Here is a 26,739-nt window from a genome sequence, read left to right on the forward strand (position 1 = left end):
GATTAATTAATTGAAAGAGGATATTTGGACAATCGGACCACGGAATCTAATTGATTTACTATTTAACTTTTGTTATCAACTCAACACATTCCTGGTGGGCAGTTTGCAATCGGTTGTGACAGTAGAAAATGTTTCGCACTTAATTGCAGACTAAGGTATTTTTGGAGAGGTACTATTATGATACTTAGGACTCTTTTTTACGTTAATCACACGTATAGCTTTTATTAGCCTTACATTGTTTCATTGTTAGCATCTTTTATGCACTCAATTTAACATGTTTAATTGTTTTTTTCGTCAGCGAATTTGACCCCTTCCTCTGCTAGCCTCTTAATCAGACATCAATTACCGTGTTCCAGAAGAGAGGCCCAGGACAGGCCGCTGATGACCTCTTTTGTAACGCTCTTTTTTTCAAAGTACCTAACAAAAACACAAATATTTTGCGAATATTTTTTTGGCCTTCAGTATATGATAGATTCATTAGTAAGACCAATGTCATTTTTACAATCATAAAATATAATGAAATATCTTTTTGAGACCAGTAGTGTGCTAAACCTATAGGGTGATTATTTATGACTGCATAAATGTAATCGTTTATGTATCTCGTTTTTATCTTATCATCCCGTATTAACACTATTGGTACCAGTTACTTACCGTGTATTACCCGCCACAAACGTTGAGATTAATGATTAAAAAAAAATAAGATGATCTCAATAAAGATCGAAACGTTGGCACTATAAAGAAAATGTTTTTCTGAAACCTACATCACACCAGACCGCATCTCAAGATTTTTGAATCATCATCGACTAACGGTCACTAATCACCACACACTTAACTAAAAAAACTAAATAGAGCCACTAAAATACCGATAAGGGTAACGAAAAAATTACAAATCTGAAACAATTATTAGGATATCAGGTTAGTACGGTTCTCAATTCATCTCAAGTGCGAGCTTCTTTTCCAGTTTTATTTCATTATAGAAGTGTACATGGCACGATCAGTGTTCCCGTCTTTCCAGAAATCTGTTTTGTGTGAGTTTCGAGTTGAAAAGGGGCAGTCACATATTGTTCTTACTGCACAAAAGTGAATATGTGATAGCGTAATAGCTCATAGAATGTGAGCATCCCTTTATGTTTGTACTGTAACAAAGTGTGCCAATCATGTTTTATAATAATAATTTATTTTACGGACAAGCCATGTTGCCTACTATTACTTAATATACATCTAAATAATAAGTTTACATTGTTTGTAGACTCATGCCAATATAGTAGAAAAGAACGTTCCTTTAAACCTTTAAACCTACACTACTTACAACACATCAACATGTCTTATACATATAATATAAATAGTAATTCAGCAACATTTACTTTGAACAATACAATTTTTTGCACAAATAAAATATCACAGACTATTCTTCTTTGTTCTAGTGAATGAACATTTATGACAAGTCTTGAATGCCTAAGGATTGCAAACATTTTTTAAACTTAAACGCTTGATACATTAAAAATTAATTTTGAATAGCATTTATTTTATAAACTCGGTATCTATATTGTGACCAGACGCTCAAGAAAAGAACTTACTATATCGGTATAATATAAGACCTTTAAAAAACTTAGCAATTTCAACACACTCCTTTAGCAGAAGCCAAGGATTTTTAAGCTTTTATTTCCTATCAGTTCAATATTTTCCTCAAAACTAAATTTGGAATTGTAATTGATACCAAGGCGTTTAATAGATTATAATTAATTAAGGTTTTTAATTGAGACAAAAAAGTCAATGGCACGAGCGGGATTCGAACCCACGATCTTCGGCTGATACGCCGCAGCTCTACCACTTGAGCTATCGTGACTTCGATCTACTCGGACACCAACTTCCCATCTCAACCGCACCTATTGAATTTTCGCTCCTTTTTGCCATTTTTCAAATGTCGTGTAATCTATTTGATTCTCGGCGACAAATAAAATAGCCACGGAGAGCTTTAGTGAAGTATACTTCATTTTCAATCATTAAAATCACTAATTTTGTGGTCCGCTTGACCAATTAATATATTATAATTAATTAAGGTTTTTAGTTGAGACCTAAAAACCTTAATTTCGTGGTCCGCTTGACCAATTAATATATTATAATTAATTAAGGTTGAATTTTGTGAATTTAGTTTTTAATAGATTTAACAGATAAAAAATATGTATAAATAGTCCAAAATTCCAACTCTACAACTACAACTTTGGACGTACTCACATCAAGTACTGCTATGAAACTATGTTTGGCTTTAGTAATTGAAAATTAGGGCTTTTTAACTCGTTACTTTTGATTTTTTACTTTGGGTGAGGTATACAAGTTAGGTATAATAACAAACATTAGCAGAGAAATGTTGCTAAATGTTTATTTAGAAATCGTGAGATGCGGTCTGGTGTGATGTAGGTTTCAGAAAAACATTTTGTTTATCGTGCCAATGTTTTTCAGAAAATGTTTTTCTGAAACCTACATCACATCAGACCGCATCTCACGATTTCTAAATAAATATCGATTAACGGTCACTAATCACCACACGTTGCTAAATGTGTCATTCTTCGTCGAGGAGTACTGGGTCTTGTCATCTTACAGGAACGACAGGTAGCAAGTAGGCATGGTACTCTACATAAAGACCGTTCTTGTACAAAAGAGTGCGTTGGTGGATTTTTAACGGAGGTCATCGTAGAGTGATAATATTGTATACAATGAATGTATATATCATGTATTACATCTAATGAACTGTATATAACATCATTCAATTAATTAAGATTTTTAGTTAAGATAAAAACCTCAGTGTCACGAGCGGGATTCGAACCCACGATCTTCGGCTAGATACGCCGCTGCTCTACCACTTGAGCTATCGAGACTTCGATCCACTCGGACACCAACTTCCCACCTCAACCCCTCTTTTTGCCATTTTTTCTCAACTAAAAATCTTAATTAACTGAAAGGTATTAATTGGTCAAGCGGACCACGAAAACTATTGAATTTCATGTATATAATACGTTTTTTTTAGTTTTGTGTGAGTGAATCCTTTTTTTGTAAGAAAAATTATGCAGGGTACTCAAGCCTAAATCAACTTCAACATTTCATATACAACCTTATACATCCTGACCCATCTTTGTAAAAAAGTCTTTACGCTGAAAACAATGGTGCAATCGGTTTTCAAATGGGCCAAAAAATGACAAAAGTTATGGGAAAAAGTTTGAAAACACACTTTCGTTTGTTTCGTTGATAATTACAATAATTTACTTCTTCAGTAAAGTAAACATTAACTGCCTTTAATGTTTACATTCTGTCATTGTTTGTCAATCACGCATTATGAGAGCAAATCTTAATTCCTGGAAGTAAATAAATTTTACAATAACACCTTTTCGTTATATTCAGTGTTCAATTCAAAATGAATCGAATAGAATTTTTCCGATCAACATCGAGTTAATATGTACGACTGTTTTATTGGTAGTGGTGTTATTGAACCTCGAGGTCGTGAATTCGAGTTGTACTCCCAGAAATTTCCTGATCGCCCCAGAGTAAACCGCAAAACGTATATTCGTGTTGCTTGCAATATGAGGAGATACGGATCAGTTGCTGTTCGATCACCCAGAAACCGGCAGCGTAATTTCCATGAAGAGCTGAATATTTTACTGGATGTTCGCGAAAATGCGAATTCCTCTCTCCGAAATATTGCAAGGGCTTTCGGTTATTCAAAAAATAAAATTAAAGATGTACTCTGGACTTACAATTTTAGCCGTATCGCTCTCAAATTGTCCAGGAAGTTCCGGACTCTGATTATGATATGTTGTTTGTAACGTTCCTTGAAGAAATGTCGATTTGAGAGGCTGAAGGAAACGAACTTCCATACATCTTATGGACTGATCCAAGTTCACCTGATTGGGCATTATTTCTGCAAAAATAATTTCAAAAGTGCACACCTCTATTTTTTGTCGGAGGTTTGCCGACATTATTAGATTAATGCAACTCTATAATAACCGCAAAGAATGATTCTCTAGCTTGACGGATGCCCCGTGTAATTCTTTGCAGGTGAGACGTTATTTGAATCGTCGCTTCCGGGATAGGAGGATAGGACCTCATGATCCGATCTGTTGACCTCCTCGGTCACCCGATTTATCTGCACATATTCTGGGTGGCAAATTAAAAAACAGGAGCTACGCCAATCAAAACCCAGCAACCTCGGTAGAAAATGCTTGTCAATCCATCTCGCTTGACTCTATAGCTCTGAGCACCAAGAAAAAAAATCTTTGTATTACTACGCAATGCAGGCAGTTCGAACATAAAATATGATTAATAAATAGGAAACCAAATTACTTTATTTTAAAGTTTTTGTCATAACTTTGTTACTTTTTGACCATTTTAAAATTCCGTTGCACCATTACTTTCAGCGTAAAACCTCTTTTAAAATGATGTGTCAGGATGTATAGCCTCGTAATTGAAATTTTGAAGTTTTACTGGGCCTCATGTACTTGTATACTTTTTATCCTCGAAACGTACCAATTTGAAACAAAATAAAAAATTAAACTTTTTTTTTTTATAGCGTCATTGTTTCAAGAGAAATTCAGCCGGGCCAACTAAAAAGAACTAAGAAAGAACATGAAAATCAAGTCAGCATATTTCAATGCCTAGCCCCACACTCTTACCTCAGGTTGTCAACTCTAGAATTATATATCTANATTACTTGTAGCACCGGTTCTTTGCCAAAACCTCCCCAGAGGCACTACATGTGGTTTTCTTCCTCTTGGCAACTACTACCCTCAGGTTTACCTTGCATTACTTTGGAGGCGATTTTCGAGCGTCCAAAGAAAGCACAAAATGTTTTACCCTACACGTCCTCATTCCAATGGTTCAGTATAGTTAATAAATTTCAATTAAGTAAGGTTTTTAGTTGAGTAAAAAAGTCATTGTCACGAGCGGGATTCGAACCCACGATCTTCGGCTAGATACGCCGCTGCTCTACCACTTGAGCTATCGTAACCTCGATCCACTCGGACACCGACTTCCCATCTCAACCCCACCTTTTGAATTTTCCATCCTTATTGTCATTTTTGAAATCTACTTGATTCTCGGTGACAAATGATGATTTTATCTCAACTAAAAACCTTAATTGATTGAAAGATATTAATTGGTCAAGCGGACCACGAAAACTAGTGCATTTAATAAGTTAAAATGAATTATACCTTCACTAAAGCTCCCCGTGCCATTTCATTTGTCGCCGAGAATCAAATAGGTTACACGACATTTGAAAAATGGCAAAATGGAGGGAAATTCAAAAGGTGGGGTTGAGATGGGAAGTTAGTGTTCGAGTGGATCGAGGTCACGATAGCTCAAGTGGTAGAGCAGCGTATCTAGCCGAAGGTCGTGGGTTCGATTCCCGCTTGTAAAAATGACTTTTTTATCTCAACTAAAAACATTAATTAATTGAATGAAATTAATTGGTCAAGCGCACCACGAAAACTAGTGAATTGTTCCAACTGTAATCTTATTTTGAATTTTCATAAAGTTCTGTATAATTTCGCTCATTTTGTAATATAACATTTAACCACCTGCATTCTTGCTAAATGTATTAGGTGTAGTTGTGTACTTGGACGCGGATGCGTTACAGGCGTTTGAACGTTTACAACTCGATGGCGCGTCCTTCATTAGGTAAGAATTTATAGGATTGAAGTCGCCGACTATCCTTCCTAACAGGAAAGTTCACCGGTTTGGAACGGAATCTGTTTATTAGGGAGAATTTGCCTCTTGGACCATTGAAAGGGCCCGCAGACTAAATGGCCACAATTATTAATAGCTGGGGACGGAAACCACTTTGCCGTGAGAACCTCGCACTCGCTCTCCCGACGGCCTCGAATACATCACGTCTCCGAAGACAGCCTCATCCTTCACATCCATCGCATAGAACGTCAATGGGCACACAAATCCGCAATGCTACGCTAAACTACATAATAATTGTCCTCTCGTACATGATTAATTGACTGTTTTACCAGCCCGGATGCCGTTTACAGTCCAACAAGTACATGAAAATCGACAGGTTGACATTGACATAAAGTGTTATGTCAAAGTTTTAAATAACCCTTGAATAATAGATTTATTGGAAATATGTCACATGTCTTTTTCAGCCTGCATCAAAAAGTATTCAATTAGATATAAAATAAAATGTTACTAAAGTTTTAAATTGGGGAAATATGAAATAATTTCGTCTTTCAAACAACTACGAATAAATTTCAATGCTATAGTTAACAAAGTGGAGAAAGTGTCAGCCATATTTCATATCTGCAAAGCAAATGCCAGATTGGAAGGTCGTGCTCTTAGAAGCACATATTTCATTGGCTTTCCCCCTAGGAAGTTTAGAACGCTATGTGAAACTTATTAGAGATTTAAAGGTTGGAAAATTAGCTACAATCTCCTCGATAGTTTGATAAAATTTTAAGTATTGAATTTCTTTTCAATCAATTAAAAATTTGACAATATTGTAATTTAAGACACTTTTACCAACATTAGTGACATACTTTAATATATTATTCTGATTATTATGGTTTATTAATAATAATATTATATTATAATATTTTTGTTTTTGTTGGTGGATTTTAAAAAGAAAGTTCCGTTTCAACAACTAGGTATAATGCAAAGCTTCCTAATTTGCTGGTATTATCATGATCTTCCTTTTAAAACTCAATTTTATTTCGAAGGGGATTATTTTCAACTAGTTATGAATTCGTAATTTCAAGAGCAGAATTTATTTTTATCATTATTTGGAGATCGTGACTGTCTGGTGTGACGTAGGTATTAGAAAAATGTTTTCTATCATGCCAACGTTTCGAACCCTATTGAGATCATCTTATTTTTTTTATCATTAATCACAACGTTTGTGGCGGGTAATACACGATAAGTAACTGGTACCAATAGTGTTAATATGGGATGCTAAGATAAAAACGAGATACATGAACGATTACATTCTTGAATAATCACCCTTTATGTTGAGCACACTACAAATGTCAATAAGATGTTTCATAATATTTTATGATTGTAAAAACGACATATGATCTTACAAATGAATCTACTGAAGGCCAAAAAAATGTTCGCAAAATATTTACAAGTTTTTGTTAGCTACTTTGAAAAAAGAGCGTTACAAAAGAGGTCCTCAGCAGCCTGTCCTTGGCCTCTCTTCTGGAACACCGTATTTGATGTCTGATTAAGAGGTTAACATAAGAAGGGGTCAAATTCGCTGACGTTATTGGTGACCAAGTCGTACAGATAAAATGAAAAATTAGAAAGCGATTACTATACCAGGCCGAGAATTGGAAAACGCCAGCATTAAAGAAATTAAAAATTGTCTCCCCTTATCTTAAAAGACACGACCAGAACACCTTTTATTAATACAGGGCAAATTAATTAAACCGAGCACTCAGGTTGGGGATGAAAAAACACAAAAATCTTGGTGCCTTAGATCACCTATTAAGAGTAAGAGAAAACATTAGATGCACATACTCTAAACTCACCAACATTGCCAAATGGACATGGGGATTAAGCTCATGTAAAAATGTTTACCTTCCCATTGCATCTTACGTCGCAGCAGCCTGGGTGCCTAAGCTGTGTATCAAAACAAAAACTTATTGGAATAGGGCCAAATAGTCGCATTGCTGAGGGCGACGAAAGTGTACAAACGACATCCAAGTACTCCAAGTTTTACCATCCGCTCCCCTGTTAATCTAACAGTGGAGATGAAAAGGCAATGCTATGAGAAAAAGGGAGGGAAAACGATCAACCTCCTAAGGAATCATGAATGGAATGGGTAGCATTATGTTCTACCGGGAAAAGCAAATTATTTCTGGTCAATGGTAGAGGAAATTTGGAATGGTGGGAAAATAGCGTTAATGGCAGGGTACTCTGACAGGACACGGCAACAATTCCAGGTATGTCCATAAATTCAAAAGAACAGACAGCCCTATTAATACTGTGATGAATATTTTATTCGTGTTTATTTTATTAGGTTTAGGTTTATTAATTAGATGTTTAGATTATTAATTGCAATTATTCGGTTAAAAAAAATTATATCGGCCTGTGTTCCTTTTGCCTTAATTAGACATTGTATAAATTTTAAGATATACCTCTTAATATTTTAAAACCCCTTCTACATAGAAGTGGAGGAACCAGCAAAGCGAGATCCTTTGAATTTGATCAAATATGTGTAAAAATATATAATCTCCTTTCCTTTGCCCTTTCTTTATAGGCAAAACTAAATGAAGGCCTGAAGACATTTTACCCAAAAATTGAACTTTTAGCATGCCAAGTAGCCGTTTGTTGCGCCGGAATGCCTTCCCTTCGCATGACGGGGTGGAGGATGGGTTCACATATCAGTTTTCGAAACTTGTTAAAACAGCACATCTTGTAGTTTCAACAGGAACAAACCCGAATTCGAAAGAGAAAAAACACAATTCTGGTTAATGGAAGCGTCTAAAAAAATATGTTTTTTAATTGTAAAGAATTTTAAATTTAAACCACTGGTCGACTACCGAACGTATTCCGGTCAGGGTTTTTTCTGATTTGCATATGTATAAAAGTGAATGAAGTATAAAAAAAAATGTTGGATAAGGCACTAAACAAACTTTAAAGGGAGAGCAAAAAATTATTAAATGTGAAAACCAAACATCGGCTGTAGGTATATATAAAAATGTACGAAACAATGTTGCAGTTCCCACAGACCACTCCGGACACAGTCTGTTGTGTAAACCTTTTGAAACAAAATTGAAAATGTATTTACGTTTACTTTCAATCTCGCTGTACTCATTTTGCTTTTTGTCTCTGATATATTTGCCTACGTATTTTATACATCACGTCACAGCGCATTTAAAAAATTAATATAATCAAATTTCCTCTCTCGTTTTTTACCGCCAACTAGTATTTTTGTTGTAGACAAATAAATAAATCTCAATTTTAATATTCTTGTCTGTACAAATTTCACAAGATTTTATTTGCACCGGACATAAATATAATTTTTTCATATATGTATTTCACTTTGTTTCAACCAATGGCGTTGTTAAAAAAATAAAATAATGAAGAAAAAAGTAAATAAATTATCTATAATAATAGCAACAAAAGACCAATCAAGTAACTAATAAAGGGTGAATTCGGTAATTGTAATTTACTTATTTTATCACTTCCTTCCTATACGAATTGGTACATAGTCGTTTGGACAGGTATTCAGAGGATTTCAGCGATGGTGGAAGACAGTTGGGAGTTCTGTGATGGATTAAAGTTTTTTGTGATATTTCCAACGCAATGTAAAATAAGAGACAAATCGTGAGGGGAGTGCAACTAAACAAGCGCAGGATAAGACAAAATTAATATATTTTTATAAGGAACTATCGGAGCAGGGTACTTTATCCTTAACAAAACAACTTAATCAAATAGATAGTTGGCACAAGTATTCCGTCCACCACATTTTAATAAAATTTAATTAACTAATAAAAAGTCTAAATAAAATAACTATTAAACTAATAAAATAATAATAAACCAGGAAAACAAAGAAAGAATCTATGTATTCGTAAACAACAGAAATTGACTTTGTTTGAAGGAGAAAAAATAATTGATTAAATATTAAATAAATTAGCCTCGCTGAAAAAGAGTAATCAGTGATTGTATAGGTGTACTATATTGCCATTTGTACGAATAGTAATAACTCTCATAGCTCCATCAACACTTGATAACGCGTCCAATCACCCAGGACAAAGGATGGGCAAGGATACCTCGCAAAAATACATCACCCACCATCACATTGGAAAATTGAATAAAATTACCCATTACGATTCCATCTTGCGAGTGAGACGACAAGACTTGTTTTGTAGGCGAAAGAAGGGTCAATTAGAAATTGGACAACCCCACACTCATGGTTATTCTCCGAAAAGTAACGGTGTTATGGTTGTAAGGACTGGTTAGCTAAAGGATGAACCAATGCTATCGTAGCTCTGCTGGAGGCAATATTACTGACGGTAGGATTATTTGAGGGAAATATTAATAGTAAAAAGTTTTATTATTGGATTACACAAAGCCTTATACCTATTATTTCCCAGAAATCTGGGGATTTTATGGTTAATACCAAGAAGGAAAAATTTGCTTACTCAGGCACTCTAATAAAAAATTCCATCTTTCATACAAACCTGTACCACTATTAGTACTAACAAAGTGACCACATAAACCGGTTTCTCCTCAGCAGCAAAATGACAGGTGTCTTCATTGTCAATAATTCACGCAGTGACAGACGAGCTAAAGTTCGGCAAGCACTCCTCACGTCCTGCCCGTTGTAGTGATTACAATTCCTCTAATTGAAGGCCAATGATAATATAAGTATAGTCGCATTCTATTTCATCATTATCATAAACAATTACGCAACTTGACGTTAAGTTGCGACTGGAACAATAGCTCTGTACCTCGGTTTAAGATATTTGTATCATCACCGACGGCTGAACGTATTGCACTTGATGAAAGGCTATAAATTCCACACTTCGAGCTTGCTCGCCAACTTGTTGTACAAAAGGCTTTTGTGAGAGATACTTATTACATTTCATCTGATCGAAATATAATATGGGAGATTCATTAGCCGCCTAACAACTGAGGTCATCGCCAGCCCTCTGCGTGTTTTCGTTCTTTTTCTGGGCTATCACGTGTACTTTTCAACTTGCAGCCATTTGGACGTATAGAACTGTTACTGATTCAGCTATTATATGAATATCAAGTCGGCATATTTCAATGCCTCTAGAATAATATATATATATATAAATTTGACTCGTTGCGGATATAACTTATATATACGTCGTAGATTTAGAGAAAGAAAGGGGGAAAGGTAAATCCAATCCCAATTCTGATGTCGTAGAATTAGAGAAAAGGAAATGGTGGTCGATAGCAGAGAGGCAGACGCATATCTCGGAGAGTAGATCATTTGTCAGGTCTGGCATTTTTTCTGAATCCATCATTGTGTCGATAATAAAGTAATCCATGTGTTCACATATTATAACAACGTTTATTAACTGGAGTCCACAAAGGATGTATCGAAGCCGAAGCTAGACACTCCTCCCCCAAAGCACGCTCATGCCATAAAAATCTAACATAGGCCTAGTCCAATCATGTTTGCAATGAACTGACCAATCTGTATGAGGGTCAACCGCGCCAAATTCATGGCGGCGATTACTTGTAGCACCGGTTCTTTGCCAAAACCTCCCCAGAGGCACTACATGTGGTTTTCTTCCTCTTGGCAACTACTACCCTCAGGTTTACCTTGCATTAATTTAGAGGCGATTATCGAGCGTCCAAAGAAAGCACGAAATGTTTTACCCTACACGTCCTCATTCCAATAGTTCAGTATAGTTAATAAATTTCAATTAAGTAAGGTTTTTAGTTGAGATAAAAAAGTCATTGTCACGAGCGGGATTCGAACCCACAATCTTCGGCTAGATACGCCGCTGCTCTACCACTTGAGCTATCGTGACCTCGATCCACTCGGACACCGACTTCCCATCTCAACCCCACCTTTTGAATTTTCCATCCTTATTGTCATTTTTGAAATGTCGTGTAATCTACTTGATTCTCGGTGACAAATTATGATTTTATCTCAACTAAAAACCGTAATTGATTGAAAGATATTAATTGGTCAAGCGGACCACGAAAACTAGTGCATTTAATAAGTTAAAACGAATTATACCTTCACTAAAGCTCTCCGTGGCCATTTCATTTGTCGCCGAGAATCAAATAGGTTACACGACATTTGGAAAATGGCAAAATGGAGGGAAATTCAAAAGGTGGGGTTGAGATGGGAAGTTAGCGTCCGAGTGGATCGAAGTCACGATAGCTCAAGTAGTAGAGTAGTGGCGTATCTAGCCGAAGGTCATGGGTTCGAATCCCGCTCGTGACACTGACTTTGTATCTCAACTAAAAACGTTAATTAATTGAAAGATATTAATTGGTCAAGCGGACCACGAAAACTAGCGAATTTAATAGTTAATAAAATAATCATTTGTCTTGTCCTTTTTATAACTTTAGATTGGTTATTGTTATTGTATCTTTGTAAATGGTTTTCTTGCCCGTGTTTATTTATAAATAAATAAATCTGTAGGCGTGTCGGAAATAATTTTTTGTACAAAAGCGGAGCGAGTATTGACCCGTGTGTACACCCGCAACCACTTCCATCATTTCAGATGTCCCCATCCCTTCTTTACTGCTAAAATATCTCTCCTTGAGATATAATAGTAAACCCCTTTGGTTAAAATAATTAATAAAAGAAAATAATTTTACATCTGTGCTGTTATTTTACTGATATTTACCTTGTACGTAATCACACAGAATGTAAATTTGCATCCATTGTCATTGGATTTTTTATATGATTCTTGCAGTGGAAGGGTGTGGATTATTTTGAAAACATTTCAAAGTGTTCTATATGAAAATTCTAACAGCATAGTTCTTTTCTGGATCAATTTTTAATTATCCTCTTCAGTCCACAAGCACTATATCATAACTGATATCTTTACTGACAGTAGTAGGATCAACGTTAAAGATAGGCTCAGGTTCAATTGTTTTCTTTTTACGATCACGACATTTTTCCCTTCCCATGAGGGGCTCATTCCGATATTCTGTTTCCGGTGGAATAATATTCCGTTTGATAACTGTCGGACGGTTTTTCCTTACTGCCGCTGCGTCCGACTTCATTTCGCTGCATTAAACATTCGCTCTCTCGGGCCAACGCGAATTTATTATTTAGTCCCTTTTAGCAGTTTTCACGGCCTAAGCTTTCTGCATATTGTATCTACGGATTGACCGGTTGATGGGGGTAGAAAAAAATCGGCCGCCGATACGCAAAATTTTACCTCCCGGTTGCAACTATATACCATGAAGTAAAATAACTGATACCAATTTGTATAAATATCTGATTGTTATAATAGAAAAGTCCTTATATATTATGAAATTTAATTTAAATATTTATTGATTTAACCAACCAGTGCACAATGTTTATGTTTTGGTTTTGTTAAATTGAAATGTGAATTGAATGTTTCTATGTCATTTCTTTCAAGTAGGAAAGAAATAATTAATTTGATAAATTTTTCTATCTCTGCTTTATTTATATTTACTTAAAATGTTTCAGTGCGCTACTGTTCTTTTCCTTTCTTTTGGTTGAATCACCGAACTTTTTATATTATTTAAAAGTTTAAACAGGCTGGTTCTAATTAATTTCATTACTAAATACACAAAAACGTAATACCCGTAGAGAATTAAAAAGTAATTAAGCTTCTATTTTTCTAAATAGTTTTGAATATTTGTTAAATAAAATATATAACAGTCAAATACTCGTTCAGTATAAACTTTAAAAACTTGTAGTTATTAGCTGATCCCAAAATAACAAAACTTTCATATTGATTTATGTAAATATTTAACACATGAGCGAGTTCTGAACTAATTAGCTACTTGCAAAATTTAATAATTAGGCGGTAGCTAACTTAAAGTCAAAATGGATCGCAAAGGTTACCTCGTCCTGAGATGAGGTATAATTTCGATTTACGACAGACTTGGGAAATATTTTGAACGCTCTGGGAGGGCGATTGTTCCACCCTCTTTGATCGGCTTGATAAGTTTCTTGACATTTCAACCAGACACTAATCTGTTGCCCATTGTGCTATTGGAGATGGTTATTGGCCGCGAATATAATTCCGATTGATGTTCCTCACCACTCAAATGCTGATATGATCATTGATTTACTCAGTTTAATTATGCTGTACCCAAGCAAGTCTTCATTGATTCAACTAGACCATGAACAGGCACTTTCATATAGTTTTAAACTAATATATCCGGATGGTGTGTTTCATGGTAAAGTTATATCTTTATCCAACTATCATTGATCGTTTATGTCCAAATTATAACAAATGAACATAAGTAGTAACGCTAAATACTTTGTTAGGTTCCTGGCGCAATGATTATACTTAACCATCACGACTGAGAGGACTTGTAAAACATAATCCCTATCGCGCAACTTGCTCAACCACACTCATTTGCTCTCACTCACTCTCTCTTTTTCTCTCTCCTCTCTCTCACTCTCTTCCTCTCTCTCTCCCTTCCACCCTCCCCCTCTCTATCTCTCTCTCTCACTCCCACTCTCTCTTCCTCTCTCCTCTCTCTCACTCTCTTTCTCTCTCTCTCTCTCTTTCTCTCTCTTTCTCTCTCTCTTTCTCTCTTTCTCTCTCTCTCTCTCTCTCTCTCTCTATCTATTTTTCTTATTCTTCCTTGCTTGTTTACAAACAATTCGTACAATAGTGAACGCCAAATTGTATAAACATCTTCTATTTTTCAATTTAAATAGATATCTAAATATCTATTCACCACTACGTGATTCTCTCTTTATCTCGATTTCTCTAATTATCTTTATATCTCGCTACCACTCAATCAAACTTTCTCTCTCCCCCTCTCACTCTCTTTCTACCACACTCACTCACCCTCTCTATAACTACTAACTACTAACCCCCGGGGCGTCGGTGGCCGCAACGGTTTCGGCGTTGACACGGTAACACAATGTAAGGTAAAGGTCCCGGGTTCGAATCCAGCGGCCCTGCATTCGGACCCGACGTACTTACAAATGGGCTTTTTTTCAAAAACACCGGCACCCTGAGGGTTTATATGTCCTCTGTTGTTGCGAACTCTCGTTAAAAAAAGCTCCCTCTCTCTCTCTATTAACTACCTATCTTTCCCACCCCATTTGTGGCATCTAATGACACTAAATGTTTAGGAAGTATTGAAGATGGTTTTGTTTATAGTGTCCAGAATTTTTCTTTTTTTTAATTCTTCCTTGCTTATTTAAAGAAAATTCGTACAATAGTGAACGCCAAACAGTATAAACATCTTCTATTTTTCAATTTAAAGTAATTTTAAGTAATAAGTAGAAGATACAGATAATAAAAGGAAAATTAAGCATATAAAATCAAATATATCGTTTGTACCATTAAATTGGAAAAGGATATTTTCACGAGTAATGGAAATGGTAATCAATATAAGTGAATATCTAAACGAGAAAAATTTAGAAAAATATTTCAATTAATTATTCTTTTTTATGTAGGATCTCGGTTGAGATGAAAATGTTAGTGTCACGAGCGGGATTCGAACCCACGACCTTCGGCTTCCCGTCTCAACCGAGACCTTACATAAATAAGAATAATTAATTGAAATAAGTAATTTGGTCAATTAGACCACTAAAACATAATGGATTTAAAAAAATATATTTATGGCAAACATGAATACAGGTTTATGAGCAGGAGGCTTATACATAGAGTGTCTCTTTTAGTTCAGAAAACAGTCATCGCTATTTGTTATCACATTTCATTTTCTTGACATGTAAACAAAAAACGTAATTAATGTTTACTTTAGTGAAGATGCAAATTATTGGAGTTAACAACGAAACAAACGCGGTTTTTCAAACTTTTTACCATAACTGTCAATTTTTGACCAATTTGGAATGTGATTGCACCATTGTTTTCAGCGTGAAAAATCCTTTACAATAATTTATCAGGATTTACAGTATCGTATTTGAAATCTTGAAAGTTGAAATAGGTCTGAGGTACTCTGCATAATTTTTGTCTAAAAAGTAAAATATGAAACTAGACTAAAAAATAATAAAAACGTATATTTGTCTACACACATCTACAAAGAACACTCGGTATGATATAAATCCGAATCCATTTACTTTCATTATTTCAATATTTTAAAATTCTTACACTAAATGCTGAAGATCAGCCGAGAACGATATTCTAGGATGGTAAGTGGCGAAAGAAAATTGAATATTGTTTAGTGTTATTACCTTAGTATAGCAGGGTGGAGTTGAGTGTTGCGATGATGCCAAATATTGCGCAGAACAGAAACTGCGGTCATAAACTTTTCGGATAATGCTCTTATGCCCATTATTGCCCAGCCCTATGGGACACACGTCAATTAAGGAGACGTTTCTTACCTGTATACAGCTACAGGATGCCCTTTCGTTCTCTCAATTTACATCCCATCTTTAAACGAATATTTTCAACTTACTATACGGTCTCATACCATTATCATTTTTTAACAATTTATTATTTCAGTTATAAAGTTAGAAGATCTTATTTAATAACGTCGGGATAGCTTTAGATATGAATTGTCCAATACTATTCACTAAGAGTAGAAGGTTTTCAGGTTTAAAAAAGTCAGTGTCACGAGCAGGATTCGAACCCATGACCTTTGGCTTGATAGGCCGCTACTCTACCAATTGAGCTATCGCGACGACGCTTTTTTCCTCCATCAATCTATTCATTTTTGAAAAAAATAATTACAATTATACAATTAATCAATTACACTACTAAAAGGGATATTAAATCGAGTACGTTTTTGGAAATTTGCTAGTCTCTAGGTTTGGAAATAGTAGACAGAATCAGCATAGTAGGCTTTTCAACGTAAAAAAGTTATTTTTGAAGTTCTGGCTATTAAAACTCGTATTTTACCAACGTTTACAAATTTAGTATTAATCACATGTTATTGAAAATTTGCCGTCGATATCAATGGTATGAACGGATTTGTCCAAAACCTTTCAGTTTTGAAGTTATCATTGTTTATTTAAAGCAAGGTCATGAAATGTAAAAACCAAACAAAAGGGGGAATAACTCCAAAACCGTTGAGATTCGGACCATAGTTAATTTAGACCTTTTATATACTATTCAAATATATGAAAAATGCCTATATGTATGGAGGCATTTAAATATCCTACATCTAATAAAAGAGTGAAAAAATTGCAATGTGCTGTTAATAATTGCATTTGAGGAAGTTAAACGCTTAGACTCCCAAGTACATTTCTGCTGAGGAAAGGAGTAAATTTGAAGGGAAAGGCATTTGAATGGAACTGGAGAACAATTGGAAAACTAACGCTTCAACAATATTCACGTCCCATATGCCTCACTGAGTACTAATGAAGCGGACAAACTGTTTCCTACTCTTGTAATTTCGTTATACCCTTCATTGTCCACAATTCAGCTGGAAGTTGGAACAATTTACAATCCGTGTTAGTAAAAAGCAATCGCTGGCCAATTGCGACAGTTATAAACTTAAACAGTTTTTTTTTATTCTTTTATTACGAAAACAATGGTACATAAGAAGAAAAAACGTTTAAAACTCGAAAACAAGTAGGCCTATGTAAAATTAAAAATAACAAAAGCAAATTTTGAACTAATTGTAGTTCAACCGTTTTACCAGATTGTTTTAAAAGATATATTTATTTATATGAATCAAAATACGACAATTCAATAACAGGAAGCATGATTAATTTTTTATAACCGCAGAAGCACTTTACATAGAAATGGCAAAAAATGGCAAAAAGGAGGGAAAAGTCAAAAGGTCGGGTTGAGATGGGATGTTGGTGTCCGAGTGGATCGAAGTCACGATAGCTCAAGTGGTAGAGAAGCGGCGTATCTAGCCGAAGATCATGGGTTCGAATCCCGCTCGTGCCATTAACTTTTTTATCTCAACTAAAAACCTTAATTAATTGAAAAACTTTACATAGAGTTGAAAACTGTTTTTATAAAAATAATATTATGTCAGTCCCAGAGAAGTGTCTACGTAGAGATTAAATATGTATTTAGAAATCGTGAGATGTGGTCTGATGTGATGTAGGTTTCAGAAAAACATTTTCTTTATCGTGCCAGCGTTTCGATCTTTATTGAGATCATTTTCAGGGCTCAAAGTGTTTGTCTTCTGTGTCATTGTGCCATTCTTGCGTGTCGTGTCGAGAGTGTTTGATTGAATATATAAAAAATATATTTTGCATTGTATAAATTCACTTTTCCACATCCAAAATGTAATGGAAATGATAAATGATGGAGTGAGTGTGGTGTTCAATACTTTTTAAAAGGATAGTTCCTACTCACAGTAAGTTGTTTTTGCAACGATCCGGATTTCGAGCCTTTTTGCTCATCATCAGATTGTAGAAGTCCTTCAACCTGATGATGAGCAAAAAGCTCGAAATCCAGATCGTTGCAAAAACAACTTACTGTGAGTAGGAACTATCCTTCCAAAATGTAATTGTTATATGTAAACAATGTTTGTAAATCCCAGGCCGTGAAGATGATCTCAATAAAGATCGAAACGTTGGCACGATAAAGAAAACGTTTTTCTGAAACCTACATCACACCAGCCCGCATCACACGATTTCTAAATAAATATCGATTAACGGTCACTAATCACCACACATTTCTTCACGTAGATATTAAAACTTATAAGTGAGAACTAACGGACCTGACAGTAGTAGAGATTACATGTCTCTAAAAGTCCTATAAACTAAAACAAAAACTAACATATATGTAAGTATGTAGTTTGGTCGTTTCGGATTATTCTTATCTGCCTGCCCTCTGTTTACATTAATTTACTGTAATGAATGTAATTTATTAGCGTGAATTAAAACAGTCGTTTAATTCCGCCACATGGAATAACGACAACTCTGGCGGAGTAAATGTGTCTAGAATTCTGTTCATATTGGGTTTTTTGTTTACGTTAATTTATTAGAAAGAATATAATTTATTAGCGTGAACTGAAACCCCGCTCGTTTAAGCCCGCCCCGAAGAACATAGAGTACTCAAGGGGAGTGAATGTGACGAAATTTCTGCCTATATTGAGTGTAGTGTTAATTCATTGAAATGGACATAATTTATTAGCGAGAAGGGAATTGACCGTTTAAACCCTCCTCTTCGGAAAATCGGGTACTCTAGGTGAGTAAATGTGATCAGATTTCTGTTTCTATTGGTTGGTGAATTATACATATGTATTGCATGTTTTGTGTCTATTATGTAGTTGACAACCTGAGTTCCAAATAAGTGGCTAGCTTTTAGGATATCGACTTAGTTTTAAATGAAAGGCAGAGGAGTCAGTAACAGCTTCAGGTTGAAAAATTTGCTGATAAATATTATTAAATGAAATACATACACTAAAAGTTCCAGAATTTTCCCTTATTAATGAACTTTCAATTAGCGTCACCTCGCGAATGAAAAGTGAGCCATTGTCGTAACAGTGTAAAATGAAAATGGTCCGATTATTCGAATGGAATAATAAGATTTTGACGAAATTGGCTTTCGCCCAGTGAAACTTTTGTAGTCTATTTTCTGAGAAAACTTAATTTCGCCTCCCAATTAGGAAAGAAATTGTTCAGTTAACTAATAAAACATGGATGGCAAAGAGGAAAGAAATTATTGCGGAATAAAGAAATTAGTGGGTCGTTCGATAAAAATGTACAATGTTCTTTTTGACAATAACTAGATCGTTTCTATTATGACAAAAATTACTCATCTTTTATAACGATAAGTGGGTTGTGAAAGACATGATAGGTTTTAATTATCAGCTTTCGTGAAGATATACTTCATTTAACTTATTAACTTCACTAGTTTTCGTGGTCCGCTTGACCAATTAATAATATATTAATTATTAATTAAGGTTTTTAGTTGAGATTAAAAAAATAGTGTCACGAGCGGGATTCGAGTCCACGACCTTCGGCTAAATACACCGCTACCCTACCACTTGAGCTGTCGTGACTTCGATCCACTCGGACACTAACTTCCCATTTCAAACCCACCTTTTGAATTTTCCCTCCTTTTTGCTGTTTTTCAAATAGATTACACGAATTTGATCATCCAAGTAAAACCCAGTAGCGATCTTGGTGGGATGAAGTTATGATCTTGATATTTGTGTTCTTGTGTTGGCTTTTTGCGCTCTTTTTACTTAATCACTAGTCGGCAAAGAAGTCTAGGTGTTCTGATATTGCTTGTGTTGCTAGTGCTAACAACAAGTTGGAATATGTGAATAGGATGGCAGTGCCATCAGTGTAGGTTGTAATCAAAGGTGTTACATGTAATGGTACTTTTTTTCGTCATTTAGCAGCATAATAGAAGAATAGAATATACAATTAGAATTGGAAACGAATAAATCCAATTATTTAATATTAGATGAAGTTTGTACAAATTGAATATTCAGCAATCGTGAGATGCGGTCTGGTGTGATGTAGGTTTCAGAAAAATATTTTCTTTATCTGCCAACGTTTCGATCTTTATTGAAATCATCTTCAGGGCCTGGGATTTACAAACATCGTCTAAATTTAACAAATACATGTAGGATGTGGAAAAAAGTGAATTTAAACAATGCAAAATATATTATTTTTATATATTCAATCAAAGTATTTCTACTCACTCAAAGTGTTTGTTTTCTGTGTAATTGTGCCATTCTTGCGTCGTGTTGAGAGTGCCCGAGAGATATTGCTGTTTTATGTTTATATACGTTGGATTTTGAAGGGGAGGGAACTCGGTATAGAAAGACATTTTTGTATGAGTCGGCTTTTTGAGGTGAAAAGGGTAGACGATGGGAAAAAACGTTGGTAATGGTTCGGCCAGATTATCCTTTCAGGGGATTATAGAAGGGGATAAATAGGAAATGGAAAGCTAAATTGTTCGAAACTTAGACTATGTAAAATGTTTGAAGTGTGGAATGTAATGAATGTTTTATATGTTATATTATATGTTTTTTGTGATGTGATGATGATATATGTATGTTATTGATATTGAATTTGATTAATGATATTGGCGTTGCTGCGACTGAGTTTACATGTGTCTGTTCTGTAATTGATGCTGTGTTCACTTCTGTTGATGTAAACCATTTCTAAACAGTTAGGTTTATATTGTTATGTTTGTTTAGTTCTGTGTGTAATATTTTTGGATTGTTTAAGTCTCTAAACACGACACGCAAGAATGGTACAATTACACAGAAAACCAACACTTTGAGTATGTAGAAATACTTTGATTGGATAAAAAAAAAAATTTTTTTTGCATTGTATAAACTCACTTTTTTCCACATCCTACATGTTTTTGTTAAAATTAAACGATGTTTCTAAATCCCAGGCCCTGAAGATGAACTCAATAAAGATCGAAACGTTGGCACGATAAAGAAAATGTTTTTCTAAAACCTACCTCACACCAGACCGCATCTCACGATTTCTGAATAATCATCGACTAACGGTCACTAATCACCACACATTTGTACAAATTCTAGATCGATCAAATCGTAATTTATTTCTATATCTTAGTTTTTATTTCAATTTAAACCGTTATAAATCGTGCAATTTTCTTTTTTCTTTCAGGTTCAAATTATCGAGTTTCTAGACATTTATGTTATTAAACTTTTATAATTTACCTAATTCATTTCCTTTCTGGGTGCTATAAACCTCAAAATAACCATTGCGCTTTCTTGGATAATTTTAAATTATTTATTGAGACTTGAAAATTAGACTTGTCACATAAAGCATCATTGTTAGTGTGCTTGTAGGCTTTCGTAACTGTCAGATAGTGTAAATTCAATAATATAATTAGTATTAATTAATTTAATAATATTGGGTTGTCCGGAAAATAATGCAGGATTTTGGTATTAAACAAAAAAAAAGAAACTAGTTACTTTAAAGCAATGTTCTTTAATCAAAATANACAAATGAGTAATCCTGTAAACGTAAACAGAATATTTTATATAGATTTTTTTTAATGAAAACTTAAAATCCTGCATTATTTTCCGGACAACCCAATATAATTTCTATTTTCTATAAAAGAATTGATACAACTCACTATTATGTTCACGTCAATGGTTGAGAGTACATTTTCTATTTTCCTTTTTACGTTAATCTGCTCGAGTTTGTTCATCTGGGCTAAATCGGCCATTCTGAAACGTGGCATCTATAAATAGACAGATTTGCTAAACCATTCAATAGATCAGTAGAATCCCACTTCATTGCCAGGCCGACAGTGAAATATCGGCAATACTGCCTTCATTTGAATATTAGACCCCTCCTGGCGACCCCGATACGCGGTTCTCAATACTACAATGCATTCGTCGAAAACAATAATTCAAATCGTTCTCAACAAGATAAAATGGTTTGCAATCTGTAAAACAATCTGATGACGGTTGAAGAACCATTTTTATAGTGTTGATGTGTATTCTGTTTGTAAATTATAGCATGTATTTGTAAATTTTATTAATAAACACAATAACGACTGTTGCAGGTTTCCTAAACGCAAACACAGACCCATACCTGCGTTCCCCGTCGAATTACGGCCTCATGGACCAGATCGCCGCTCTCCACTGGCTGCAAGAGAACATCGTCTACTTCGGCGGAGATCCAGGAAATGTCACCCTCATGGGTCAAGGAACAGGAGCTGCTTGCGTCCACTTCCTAATGACCAGCAGCGCCGTACCCGAAGGTAAATATATTTTCTCATTACTTGCCCTTTTTCCGGTTTACATCAACTTCTACCATCTAAAATGGTATTTTGACAATAAGAAACACATAAATGAGTTAATATTTTATTTGTTTTAACAAAAACTGATTCAAAACAAAATTGCAACTACAACAAGGTCTGTGGTTCCATGCAACATCGGGCGATGTACTACGGTAGTCATTGTAAATATAAAACCAAGCATTAATAAATTAATTAAATAAATAAATTTAAAAAATATAGCTTTTGATTAAATTCGTTTTTATCTGTCAAAAATGATAATTGAACTGTTCAACATAGATCCTCCTTATATTTAATATTAAATAATTTACCAAATTTTTGTAAATTTCCCCAATGAAATAATCTTCCATCCCTTCAATTGGGCATTTCTCTGTAAATTGGTACAAATCTTTTTTCCACAAAGCCGAAAAAATTATGTTTTTCATTTCAAGTATTTTATTTATTTTACGTTTGACTATTCATCGCAAAAATCCTTCGACACCTTTCTAAAAATGCTGTAGTTTTCCTTACCTACCTTCACAATTCTGTACTTAGAACCATATACTTCCCATCCCAATGGAATTTTTCACTCATCTGAATGATTTCAAAGCCGAAACAACTTCATAACCGTCCATCATTTTATCGTCCAACCAGTCGGTTGCCTATAATGGGCAAATCCTAGAAAAACTCCCGCTTAAACACATTCCCACTCATGGCTGCTCTGAAAGCTTAAGGGAGTCTTTTCTACAAACTTACCCTAAAATCTTACCTATCCGACGGATACTTGAAAATCATTAGTGGCCACTACCGATCTATCAGCCAAGTATGGTACAGATGGAAGGGTTCTACACGGAAGTGCCCATTTTCTACACTCGGTCATACGTAAGCTTTTTGAAACTATCCTTACTACAATGACGATATCGCCCTACTTTGCAGTCATAAGGATCCTGCCTTTCAGCCAGAAACCTACAAACTCATGTTGCATCAAGAGTTGATTCAATCAGTGCAAAACAACATTAAACACACGAAATGTGACATGTCACATTCTATCTACGAGTAACAGCCACTCCCATCTACCACAACCGACAAGCTACAAAATCGCTTATGACAAGAGACTTTCGGCGACAGGATAATCGTTTGTGAAATTTTTTGTAGCTATTTTTGTCTTCTTCCAGTACATATTGGGTATTAAAGTAGTTGTTGATAAGATTGAAGGCATATTCTTAAAAACCAATTCCATTAACGATGGTTGATTGGATGTTAAGATTGGATACTTTTGAGATTAGAACGTTTGGCTGCACTCCACTCGATGATGATTGTTCAAATTGGTCTCAAAACAGTAATATAAATTAATCGTTTTTTTTACAGAGTTAGTTTTGTTGTGTTTTTCAGCGTAACTTCAAAGAGTCTGAAGCTTAGATCTTATTTTTCCATTACGTTTTGGGCTCCAGTTTAGTGCTTAATCTGGAGGGATGGAGGTACTATTTTGTAACTAGAATAAAGCAATGATTATCAGGGTGAAAGTTGAAGTGAAAGCTCAAGGATAGTGACATAGTTTGCCAGATTTCTGGTTGTGACGAAAAGATCTTTATGAGGGCAAAAGTTAGCTGTGTTTTCCACATAAATTGTAATGATTGTTTTAGAAAGCGTAGGAATGTGTGAGATGAATTTTGTGTTCTAAGATACTTTCTGAAAAAAGGTGAAACTATCTATCAGTAAAGCAGGATTTTATGATCAGGTAGAATATAAAAAAAATCTCTGAATCTTTGATACTTAAAGTTAGAAGATCTTTGGGTTATAAGGACTGAATACGTTGTCCAAAACGATTTTAGATTGGTGATGCAAATGAGTCGTTTGTTCATTTTGTCTGTTTTGATTGTTTGTCCAGCAATCTTTTAAGAAGTTTAAAATGTGTCGATAACTCTTGATTTAGATTCGTGTGTGTTTGTGACATGTAAGTCGTTTGTCAATGTATATACAAAATTAGAGGGTAGTACATTCACTGGGATGGAACTACTACTTTGACTATATGGGAGAAGTATCCTTTGTACGGGAAAAGTTTCAGGTTCACATTTATGTGCGGTTTTTTCGTTTTCTTTTGCTGCTTAAGAGATGTGCTGTGTGTATGCAGGTTTCTGGTTGTTTGCTCTTGGGACAATGGACTTTATTGCCTTGACATTTGAACAGAACGAAAATAATAAAAAAATAAATCTCACCTGTCCTTCGATCCTTTCTTCACCGAAGAGAGTTCCCGGGCCGATAGAGGATCCGAGAGAAAAGATGGTTTGGAAAAAAAGAAAACCCTTATCTCGCCGTGGAGGCAACCATCACGCCAAGGAACAGTTCCATCGACGAAAATACGAGTTATACCCCTGGTGAGACCTCGATCTCGAGAACGTGAATGTCACGATATCCCGTAACCACGAAGAAATTTTATCACAGACAGTCAATTTTACAAAATAATCAATGTGTTCACCATGGCTGTTCGGGGAAAATTGGACTGGTTCGAATAAGAGTTTAAAATATCTCTGGACCGAGAGACCGATAGTACAAAGTAAAATTGGGAACAAACACTGATTAAGATGAAAAAATCTATATAAGTTAATGTGTGGTGATTAGTGAACGTTAGTCGATGATTATTCAGAAATCGTGAGATGCGGTCTGGTGTGATGTAGGTTCAGAAAAACATTTTGTTTATACACGTCACGTTGTTACGACACGCAAGAAGGGCACATTTACACAGAACACAAACACTTTGAGCCCTGAAGATGATCTCAATGAAGATCGAAACGTTGGCACGATAAACAAAATGTTTTTCTGAACCCTACCCCACACAAGACCGCATCTCACGATTTCTGAATAATCTTCGACTAACGGTCACTAATCACTACACATATAGAATCCAAATTTGAATTTAAACTAAAGTATGTAATTTTTAAAAAGATTGAAACTGTTATAGTGATAAAACAAATTAATAATCTGCTTATACAGCAGATTTCAATTTTAACTTGCGTTTACTAAATCTGAGATTAGCAACATATAACGTACACATGTTAATATATTTTTATTTTCAAAGGAATTCAATTATATTAGAAATTCCTATTTAGATTTGAAATAGGACATTAAAATAGAAGCGATATTATTAAGTTTGTTGATACGACGTCCTTCAATTTTCAATAAAATAACTATAGATCGTATAAAGCGTAATACACGTCAAATTATTAGTTATAACTGGATGAAATTCCATCAACTGAAATTAATTCACAATTGTAAATTCTTGTAAAGTGCATAAGCAGAGGTCATGTTAAGAATGTTGGTTTGTAAAGTTGACCAGACAACAATTCCCACCTTTCTTAATCACCATCAATCAATTCACTTCTTATTGATGCCGTTGTGTATTTTGGAGCGCCATTACTTGGAGGCCAATTTGTCTTCCTTCCATTATGTGTACACGACTAAGTTTGTACCACTCCTTCAAATTGGTTATTAACATTCGTGTTCAAATCAATTTCAATTTTTTCTTTCCTATTTACACATGATGACCCTCAAGCAACGTCCTATTGATTTCTGGGTAATAATCTATATCGGTGTCATTCTAGGTACGGAGAATGTTTTTAAAAATTGTTAAATTTTTAATTAAATCGTGTGAAATTTTTAACATTTAAATCCGAATTATAATACAAATTTTATAAATTGCAATACAAACGTAGGCAAAATACTAATTAATATTAATATATTTAATACTAATATATAATACTAAATATATATATATTTCTTAAAGAGTTTCACTTTCGTAATATGTAATTGTAAACATTAAACAACTCATTGAACAGAGAAATAATGCATAAAAAAGTCACTTGAATTAAGAGACACCACGCACGCAGAGAGTGGATATGCGGACCAGGATAATCAGTAACGACCAAATTTCAGCTACCTCACCCCGCTGAACACACAGAAAGACTACTCGTTAGAACAAATAGAGTTACTTGCAAATCCTGCCCAATTCTAACATCGATTTACCGATATCTAGAATGTCATTTTCAAATTTGACATAAAACAAAATCTCGAAAATAATCATTACCTTTAATAAATCATACTGCTTGTAATTTCTAAAAGATATTTTGTAATACGTACAAAATAATTCGGTTTAATCTGCACATCAAATTTAGATACTGCCGAGAGTAAATAGTTGCTTTTATTCGTGAAGACCAAAAGAAAAATTAATTTTTTTCATGAATTCCGAATCTTCAAAAGTTTTAACCAATTTTTCGGTGACAAGAAGAATGAATATTATTCAATTATATCGACAAAGCCCGCTATTGTTTATCACTTTTGAGTTGTATTCTTATAAAATGTACATATAAACTTTACAAAATTATCACTAATAATCCAGATTTAAACTGTTGTAAAATCTGTCAAGTAATCATAACTTGTGAGA

The 26,739-nt window shown here is 34.6% G+C and overlaps 2 protein-coding genes across 3 annotated transcripts in view; one reads left to right on the forward strand and one right to left on the reverse strand.

The window, feature by feature from the left end:
• The window catches only part of LOC106673973 (neuroligin-4, Y-linked-like), a 777,726-nt gene that overhangs the window by 580,557 nt on the left and 170,430 nt on the right, over nt 1-26,739 (forward strand). For both annotated transcript variants that reach the window (XM_024225970.1, XM_024225969.1), the window contains exon 4: nt 22,089-22,286. In XM_024225970.1, coding sequence (XP_024081738.1) covers nt 22,089-22,286 — 198 coding nt within the window. The remainder of the gene's footprint in view (nt 1-22,088; nt 22,287-26,739) is intronic.
• Nucleotides 1-26,739, reverse strand: part of LOC112126612 — a 312,439-nt gene that overhangs the window by 228,524 nt on the left and 57,176 nt on the right. The window lies entirely within an intron of this gene.

This window comes from Cimex lectularius, unplaced genomic scaffold, assembly GCF_000648675.2.
Source record: "Cimex lectularius strain Harlan isolate CLEC.00 unplaced genomic scaffold, Clec_2.1 scaffold63, whole genome shotgun sequence".
Lineage (NCBI taxonomy): Eukaryota > Metazoa > Arthropoda > Insecta > Hemiptera > Cimicidae > Cimex > Cimex lectularius.